The sequence below is a fragment of the Gracilinanus agilis genome, chromosome 1 (assembly GCF_016433145.1).
Source record: "Gracilinanus agilis isolate LMUSP501 chromosome 1, AgileGrace, whole genome shotgun sequence".
NCBI classification, from domain to species: Eukaryota; Metazoa; Chordata; class Mammalia; order Didelphimorphia; family Didelphidae; genus Gracilinanus; species Gracilinanus agilis.
Genome location: NC_058130.1, coordinates 406,047,637 through 406,057,364, shown reverse-complemented (window position 1 = coordinate 406,057,364; position 9,728 = coordinate 406,047,637). Strand labels below are relative to the sequence as shown.

Genomic DNA, 9,728 nt, shown 5'->3' with positions numbered 1-9,728 from the left:
AGGGAGGAAGGGAGGAAGGGAGGAAGGAAGGGAGGAAGGGAGGAAGGAAGGAAAGAAGGAAAGAAGGAAAGAGAAGGGAAGGGAAGGGAGGAAGAAAAGGAAGAAAAGGAAGAAAAGAAGGAAAGGAGGGAGGAAGAAAGGGTGGGAAAGAGGAAGGGACCTGGTGTAGATGGGGCATTCAAACTGAATCTTGAAGAAAATTAAAGGTTCTGAAGAAAAAGCAAGACATTCAGGATCCAGATCATGTTAAATATCAAACATGAGTATTTGTTCTTGATCCTGGAGGCAAGAAGTCTAGACCTAGAGAGACCCTTGAGTCCAAGTCCCTCATTTTGCAAATGAGTAAACTAAGGCACAGGCAGCTAGGTGGTGCAATGGATAGAGTACTGGACCTTAGAGCCAGAAAGATTCATCATCCTGAGTTCAAATCTGGCCTAAGACATTTCTAGTCATGTGACCCTGTGCAAGTTATTTAACCCTGTTGGCCTCAGTTTCCTCATCCGTAAAATGAGCTAGAGAAAGAAACTCTACAGTATTTGCCAAGAAAACCCCACATGGAGTCATGAAGAGTTGAACACTTGAAAAATGATTGAATAATATCAAAGCACTGGGAGGTGAGGTTATTTGCCCAGGATTATGTAGTTTTTAAGTCTGTAGTAGAACACTGACACTGAGTCCAACACTCTATCAGCTATATCACATTCCCACTCAACACTTTCCATACATTGAGCCATTGATTTTCACAACAGTACTATTAATTCCAATTTTTCAAGGTTGTTGTTTCATGACCCCAAAAGGAATGGGAAGACAGAGTTAGGGCTTAGACAGAGGATTCTGCCCTTCTGCCATTCTCATGGCATCTTTCCTGATTCTAACCTATCCATTAGCACAGTGCCTTGCATAGTATAATAAATGTTAATGACTGTTCATTCAGTCATTCACTTACTCTAGACAAGTCACTTAATTCTTCTGAGCCTCAGTTTCTTCATCTGTAATATAAGAGGGTTGGACTCTATGCTTGGTAAACTTTAAATACCTGTTTGAATTTCTTATATATGATACATGTAAAGTGCCATATAAATTGTTGATTTTGTGGTTGTCATTACCTGTCCTTTTTCAAACTTATTTGATTTGTCTGATTTTCTTAAAGCACGCTCCCCAGTATCCCCATACTCTTCACCATAGATGTTCAGGAAGACATTAGCATCAGTGCCGCCTTTGGGCATGCACCCCGTGATCACCTGGACCTCGTAGGTATTGGCTGTGGACATAAAAGATGGTAGGATTTAGGAAACCAAGGGCTAAGCCCAACCCTGAGAAATCAAGCCCAGGAAATCCATCAAAGGAAAGCAAATAGCTGGCAGCATGCTGGGTTTTCAGAGGTCAAGTGTAGACTCCTCTAACACCAGGGCTGAACTTATCTTCCCTAGATTGTCCCCTACCCCCAGTTCTATCTCCCTCCCATCTCCCACCCCAATTCTTACCCTTTCCAAGAAGTATTAGGAGAGACTTGACCAGTGAAGTTTGTCTTTGGCATTTCCCACTTCCTATTTCTAGATAATTTCCTATTTTCTCTGTGTTCTTACCTCTACTGGCTCTCTGTCTCCCTACCTCTTCCCTAGCCCCACCTCCCATACCTAGACACTTAATGAACTCATTATCCTGAATCCTTCCTGGGAGGGGAGGGAATCTGATCTCATAAATTCATTCACATTAGTGTGCTAGTGATAATTTCTTATCCTTTCCAAGGGTATCTGTAGTTTTTAAAAGAACTTCAGAGTGAAAAATGCTTAATCCCCAAAACTAAATTACTAATGGTAGAATTTCAGGCACTGGGTCACCTGGGTGGGGGAAATATTTGTGACACCTGTGGGTGACTGCCAATTCTGCCTTCATATAGTGCCAGTCATGGGATGAGACAAGTGAGCTTTGCCCTTTTGAAGCCTGGTCCACAACCTGGTGTCACAAATATGTGCCTGAACAGCTCCAGGAAGGTTGTTCAACCCCGTCTCAGGCTTACGCTCAGGACCCGATCTTCCAGATGGTGCCAGCTCCATGTCTAGATCCTTGTCTTCCTCATCTGTGGCCAGCCAGCGACCTGCATGAAAACTGTAGACATCAACCACTTCCTGAAATTCTTCGTCTTCATCCTCAATCTCTGTCTCTTCTTCTGATTCTTCTGAAGATTCCTCTGATGAGGACTCCTCTTCATCCTCCACATCACTACCCTTTGCCAACTTTCTCTTCCTCTTCTGCTCCTCCTTGGCCTTCAGCCTCTCCTTCCTCATCAGCAGCCTCAATTTGTCCATCTCTTTCTTTTTCCGGGCTTCCTCCTCCGGGGTTACCTCCACCTCCTGCAGCACTAGTCGTCTCAGCGTCACTGTCTCCACGAACCAGCCAGCCCCGAAGCCCTCGCCCGTGTGGCCCAATCGGATCTTGAAGATTTCACCCACATCTGCTGCTTCTAGCTGTTGCCAAAGCACAGGTCAGTGCCTCGGGGAGTGCCCACCACCCTCCTTCTCCTCCCCTCAGAAGAATATGCCCCAGGGCCCCCAATCCACTTCAAATTCAGGCATAAGATCCTAAGGAACTGGGCCTAGGAAGAGCCTCAAAACTCCAAAAGAGCCATTGCTTAGTGCATCATGTCTGAGGTTTCCAGCCTGCCCTTTGAGGTCTGCCAAAATTTGCCCTCACCTTACTTGTTCATTCTTTTCTCTCACTATTTCCCCATAGAAATCCTCTACTCTAAGCATGTTGGTTTCCTTATTATCCTAAACAAGTAACAAATTCTTTCTTTTTCTTCAGGTCTTGATCCTATCTCCCTCCTCCATTCAAGACCTGCTTCTTCCTTCTCCACTAGAAATCCTACCTATCCTTCAAGGGTAGTTTCTATTCCCACCTCCTCTTTGGAGCCTTCCCTGGTAATATGGTGGAGCAGAAAGGTTGCTGTCAGCATCATGGCATCAAAAAACAATCCTGGCTAGAGAGTCAAGGGACCTTCCTGAACCTAGCTGGCTAGCTAGTATTTTATACTATAGTGCTTTAAGGTTCTGCCACTATGTGACCAGAGGCAAGTCATTTCTTCACTTCTGTTTCTGAATTTGTGAAGCTAGGAAGTTGGACAAGAAGGATGTCCAAGATCCCTTTAAAGTCTAAGTCCTCTGACCTCATAACTCCAGCCTCTATTCTCCCCCTTCTGAATTTTGAAAGGTTAGAGTCTGACTGGGACAGCCTGCTACTTGATTCCATTCTGTCTTCTCTATTTTATCATTATTTTATGTTTATTGGTTTTATCGTCCCAGATACTCTGTAAGTTCCCATAAGGCAGGGTCACTTCCTTTCTCACGTATCCCCTCACAATGCCTGGTCTAGGGCTGAGTCCATTGTCCTAGCCATTTCTCATAGGCTCATCATCCAACTCTTGGTCATTTTTGGAACACAGCTTGTCCCTCAAAGGTTTCATCACATCCTATTCAATGTGTGGTTAGCCACGCTGTTCACCATTCTCAAATAAGTCCTCACTAATAATGAGGAAGAATTATTTCTTAGTCTTCACACACCATACTCCTCTCAATACAGTAATAATAAAAAAGTATTAAATATAATAATCTTTGGAATTGATATGCTTCTTTTAATTTCTTTTATTCTCTTATTGGATTCTGGAGTCAAGTAGGGAAGTGATCATTTGTGCCCAGTTTACAGAAGAAGAAACTAAGACTAAGGCCATATAGTGTTGGAGCTGGGATTAGAACCCAGAAATCTAGACTACCATCCTGGGGCTCTTTCTAGCATATTCTGTGTGTGTGTATGTGTGTGTGTGTGTGTGTGTGTGTATAAAATATAGCTAGAGTTTACAGAATGCCTACTGTGTTCCAGGAACTACGTTAAGCTCTTTATAAATATTATCTTACATACATGTGTACATGTAGGAATATGTAGGCATGTATATATGTATGTATATGTGTGTATATATTTATGTATCACTACTAACCCAGTCCTCCTCCTTCCTATATTCACCAAAGTGAGTGTGTGTGTCTATCTGTCTGTCTCTCACACACACCCTTCCTCTGCACAATGCTATCCAAAAATTACCAAAAGGAAGCAAGAAGATTGCCATGACCAAGGTGTCCCTAAGCCATGACTAAGAAATAGGTCCCTGGCAGGTCTATGGAAGATAATTCCATCCAGTGCTCTAAAGGGGTCTTGCCCCCCACTAGTGCCCTAAGCAATGACCGTACAAAATGAACCCTCTCCCAGGTCAGCTATAGAGAGATGCCACCCAGGTGTCTGGCCCGAGGCAGGATGAACAGCACCCAGTGTGGCTCCATCCCAAGCTCTGTGAGGACCCAGCTGGTCCTGCTCTCAGACCCCATTGCCCCTGCGTCCTGCTCCCCCTCTATGTTGCATACCTGAAAGATGTCCGTGTTTCCCCGCTGGAAGACTTTTGAGCGACTTTTGAGAAAGAGCACTTCAGTCTTGCCCTCTTCCCCATAGATCTGCATGTAGACCCGGGCACTGGTGCTCGCTTTGCCCATATCCCCAGTCACAATCTCCACTTCATAATGGATCACTAGGCCAGAAAGCCAAAGGAGGGAGAGAGGTTTAGGGAGAAGGAAACCCTACTCTAGAGAGGGAGATGTCACCCGTTAGGGCACCGAGGACCCTAGAGGACACTCAATCCACAGATTTTTCACTGAGAAGCTGCCATATGTCCATCCTTATGCTAGCTTCTGGGGAGAGTGAAGAAGCCTGGGTGGTTCAGCATTGACATTCTAGTTGGGAGGATAGGAGACATTCACTCAGGAAAAGATAACTAAGTCCCTAGTCTGGGGTGCAGGACAGTGCAGTGTCTGACACATTAGAGGCACTTAATAAATGCTGCTGATTGACAGAAAATGCAAAAGAGGGAGAGGTCAGTGTGAAGAAGAGAAGGAATGATAGGAGAGATACCATTTGAGCTGGACATTGAATCCAAGTGAGATTTGTTTTATCTTGTTTTCACAATGAATAGAAAAGGTTTTTCACTCCTACTGAAAAACTATTAAGTTGCTTTTTGTTGAAATGAAGTATTATATATTATTGTGTTGAAAGGAATAATGAACTGGAGGAATTCTATGTGAACTGGAATGACCTCCAGGAAGTGATGCAGAACCAGGAGAACATTGTACACAGAGATGATTACGCTGTGGCACAATCAAATGTAGTGGACTTCTCTACTAGCAGCAATACAACGACCCCGGACAATTCTGAGGGACTTATGAGAAAGAACACTATCCACATCCAGAGAAAGAACTGTGGGAGCAGAAACACAGAAGAAAAACAACTGCTTGATCACATGAGTTGATGGGGATATGATTGGGGATGTAGATTCTAAGCAATCACCCTAATGCAAATATTAATAATATGGAACTAGGTCTTGATCAATGACACATGTACAACCCAGTGGAACTGCATGTCGGCTATATGGGAGGGGGTTGAGAGGAGGGGAGGGAAAGAACATGAATCATGTAACCATGGGAAAATATTCTAAATTAATTATTTAAATAAAAATTTTCAGATTAAAAAAGAAATTAAGTAATATAAAGATAACAAAAAGCCACTTTCACCAAATGGCATTTTAGAGATATTATAGTTTTATAAAATGAAGGTAATTGCAACAGACCATAGTTCTGAATCTGTCTGTTCACCAGCAATTGCTATTCACAATAAGTTTCCATGGAGAAAGACTGTCTAGGCAGGAAGGGAGATGACATCTTAGGTGAACAGAATAATCTCAGAAAAACTTCAGGATTTCATTGTACAGGGACCAGTTTGACCAGAAGAGAGAGTTCAGGAAAGAGAACTATTGAAAATAAGGCAAAACATTTTGGGTTATTATGGAGATGAATGATAGGTGAAGAGATTTTACTTTGCTGCTTCAAGTAAACTGGCTTGGCATTAATTTGCTCAAAAGACTGGAAGGCAAAGAGACTAGAGGTAAGGACACCAGGCAAGAATCCAGGTCCAGGGCATTAAGGGCGTGAACTAGACTGGCTACTCACTGGGTTTAGTTCCTGCTTGTGAAGATGAATACCTTCTTTCATATTCTTTATACTATCCAAAACAGTTTTGAGTGCACCATAGGTAATCAATAAATATTTATAGACTGAATTATTAATTTATGGTGCCTCTTCCCATCACGTCAGTCATCATCTGGCTTTTAAGCGAACTGTTTCATTTATGCCAGCCTTGATTTCCCTATCTGTAGAATGAGAATACTATCCTATGTTCCATCTCTCACACATGGTCTATATAAAAAGCAAACAGAGTCTCTTGCAGATTTTACCTCTACATAGGACCTTCTTCTTCCTTTCCTATTGAGCAAAAAAAGTGACCTCCTATCTGCTTACATTTCTCAATCTCCTCAACCTCGCTGGGGTACAGCTCCACTTCTGTGCGCCCATCAGCTGCATTCTTGTCCAGCCAGCGATTGACAGGAAATGTGTACTTCTTGCCTTGGCGTGGCACCCGAATCTGAATGCTTCCCAAATACCAGCCTGGACTCAGGCCTCCTGTGCTATCGTGGCCAATGACAAGTCGGGTGATCTGAAAGGAAACTCAGTAGAGTAAGTGGAGGGATGGAAGCTGGTAAGGCCCAGGTTATAGAAAAACTGAATGTCGGAGCTGGAAGGCACCTTGGCTTCTTTTTATGTTTATCATGAACTTATAATCTTCAACAAAAACAAGCATGGATATTCAATCCTCAAAAAAAACAACAAAAAGGAGAAGTATATCTGAAATTGCAAATTGTTACATACAGTTTGGTGGGTTTTCTTAAAGTAAACATTAAGCTTAACAATGTTGTATCAAAATTGCCTTATTTGTCTGAATTTCTGTTTCCTTCTGTGAATGCAAAACAGCCTTATTGAAGCTCTTTCTTTTTTTTTTTTTTTGCATCTCTAAAACTCACCCTTCCCTAAATAGATGCTCCCCATTCTAACCAATAGAGTTGAGCAAAAAAAGTAAAAAACCTACATTTTGGCCATACTTGATTATGTATGTCTCATTCTGCAGTGCTACTCTCTCACTTCTCTGTCAAGGAGCAGAAGGCAAGCTCTGGAAGACATTTTGGACATCACAGTTTCTCATTTTACCAAAAGGGAAACTGAGGCCCATTGAGTTTTAACTTGCTTCTGCAAGGCGACACAGTTAGTTAGCAGCAGAGTCAGGACCAGAACCTTGGTTTCATGATCCTTACCCACACTAGTCCCTCTCAGAGGGTTCTCAGGGACCACCCTCTCAACAGTGACATTCCTATATCTAGTCCTAAAAGTATGTTTGGCATCTAAGGAGGGATAGGGGGAGTCTCTCAGGTACTGTTCATAGTCTCAGCAATGTGGTTAGCCTAGCTGAGATCAAGGACATCTGAAAGGCAACAAGCAGGAAAGTATTTGGCAAGTCTTAGAGTACCCTCAATGCATGTGTCACCAGAGTCCCTACATCTTAGCTTCATATCCTTCACTTCTAAGGAAGGTTTAGACCAGTTGAGGCATTGCCATTTTTGCCTGGAAACAGTCAGAAGTTGCTTATATGTTGTGATTTGAGAGATCTGAGACAGTGAGTCATGTCCATAGCCTACCCCAGAAATTTACAACCACCAACCCTGCACTTTGGATAAAGCCTCTCATTATACAGTGAGAAAGTGCAAAGTAGAACTGTTTTGGAGACATTCTAGAAAGCCAGGTTTAATTGGAGGGGGAAAGAACAGAAGGGTATTTGGTGTTGAAAGTAAGATAGGAATAGTGTACAGCAAGGGAATAAGAGGCTGCATGGCACTGGGGGAAGAGATCTAACTCCGGAGTTAGGGGTCCTGAATTCAAATTCTGCCTCTGTTGTTTATTATTTTTATGAATCTGAGCTAGTCTCTTAATATGTCTCCACCTCAGAGTCTGCAAGCATGGCTTCAGCAATAGGTAAACCAAGAATGTTTAGACATGTGGTCTAGTTTTCACAAAGGAACTAGAGACCAAATTGCCAACATTCACTGGATGGAGAATAAAGTAGTTCCAGAAAACATTTGCTTTTGCTTCATTAACTACAGTAGAGCCTTTGACTATGTGGATCAAAACAAAATATGACAAGTCCTCAAAGAGATGGGAGAACCAGATCACCTTCCTTGTTTCATGAGGAATCTGTATGTGTGCCAAGAAGTAACAGAACCAAACATGGAACAACTGATTGGTTTTAAACTGTAAAGGGAGTATTGCACATTGTCACCCTATTTAACTTACATGCAGAGGACCTCATTAAAATGCAGGTGGAGGAATTAATTCATTAGATTGATTCAATTCAATTGAAATTAAGGTTGCAGGAAGAAATATCAATAATCTCAGATATGTAGACAATACCATTCTGATGGCAGAAAATGAGAAGAATTAAGAAGAGTGTAAAAGCTGACTTGAAGCTTAACATCAAAAAAAACCCCCTAAGATCTTGGCAACTTTCCCCATCTCTTTCTGGAGACCAAAAATGGAAGTGGGGTTAGATTTTATATTCTTAGGCTCAAAGATCACTGTAGATGGTGACTACATTCATGAAATTAAATGACACTTTGCTCCTTAGAAGGAAAGCTATAGCAAATCTGGGCAGCATACTAAAAATCAGAGACTTTGCTTAAAACATTTGTATAGTCAAACTATGGTTTTCCCAGTAGCAACGCATGACTATGAGAGTCAGACTATAAGGAAAAGTGAACACTGAAGAATTGACACTTTCAAGTTGTCATATTGGAGAAGACTTTTGAGAGTCCTTTGGAGAACAAGGAGATCAAACTGTCAATTACTTAAAGAAATTAATTCAAATGTAATTGGAAGGTCAATAGTGAAGCTGAAGCTTTGATCACATAATGAGAAGAGGGGACTCATTAGAAAAGACTTTGGTGTAGAGAAAGACTGAAGGTAAAAGGAGAATGGAATGACAAAGGTGGAGAGACAGTATCATGGAAGCAACAAACATGAATTTGGACAGATTTCAGGAGATAGTGGAGGACAGAAGATTTTTTGGCTCATGTGGTCACAAAGAGTCAGAAATCTCTGAACAACCGAGCATTAATAGAGATCCTTCTTCACTCTTCATCTATGATTTTCTGAATCTAAGCCACTTTGCCTCTCCATAATTTTGTTTAGAACCATCTTAAGGGAAGGACCATATGGGATGGAAAAGGCAATTCTAAGTCTTTTCAGGGAAGGTCCTAAAGCCTAGGAAGAAGATTTAGCCAATGCTCCTCATCAGCAAAATTATAGAGTAGACAACGTGTGCTCAGCACTCCTCTGCCTTCCTTTTCATCATGTCAGGGAATCCCCTTTGGTATCTTCACATCATCTTCCCTGGCAACTCAATAGCCCTTCTCAAAATAGCCCACTGGGATCCAGGACCTGGGAGCATTGCTCCTAACTCTTGTTACAGATAAAGAGATTATAAATATCATAGCTACTGTCTAATTCTTTTCCCCATCACCAAAGCCTACAAAGATAGGACCAGAGTAGCCAATTAGCCACTGTTCACAGATTTTCTACTCTGGGCCAGCCTTCAGAATGTTTGACATCACTACCAAAACAGATTCCTGGGAGAGAGAGAGAAAAAGAAGAAGAAGAAAGAAGAAGAAGAAAGAAGAAGAAGAAGAAGAAGAAGAAGAAGAAGAAGAAGAAGAAGAAGAAGAAGAAGAAGAAGAAGAAGAAGAAGAAGAAGAA

The 9,728-nt window shown here is 41.9% G+C and overlaps 1 protein-coding gene across 1 annotated transcript in view; it reads right to left on the bottom strand.

The window, feature by feature from the left end:
* The window catches only part of LOXHD1 (lipoxygenase homology PLAT domains 1), a 293,979-nt gene that overhangs the window by 134,556 nt on the left and 149,695 nt on the right, over positions 1 to 9,728 (bottom strand). Inside the window, exons 16-20 of the mRNA XM_044681634.1 lie at positions 7,167 to 7,324; positions 6,390 to 6,585; positions 4,410 to 4,570; positions 2,021 to 2,468; positions 1,107 to 1,261 (exon numbers count right to left, since the gene is read on the bottom strand). Coding sequence (XP_044537569.1) covers positions 1,107 to 1,261; positions 2,021 to 2,468; positions 4,410 to 4,570; positions 6,390 to 6,585; positions 7,167 to 7,324 — 1,118 coding nt within the window. The remainder of the gene's footprint in view (positions 1 to 1,106; positions 1,262 to 2,020; positions 2,469 to 4,409; positions 4,571 to 6,389; positions 6,586 to 7,166; positions 7,325 to 9,728) is intronic.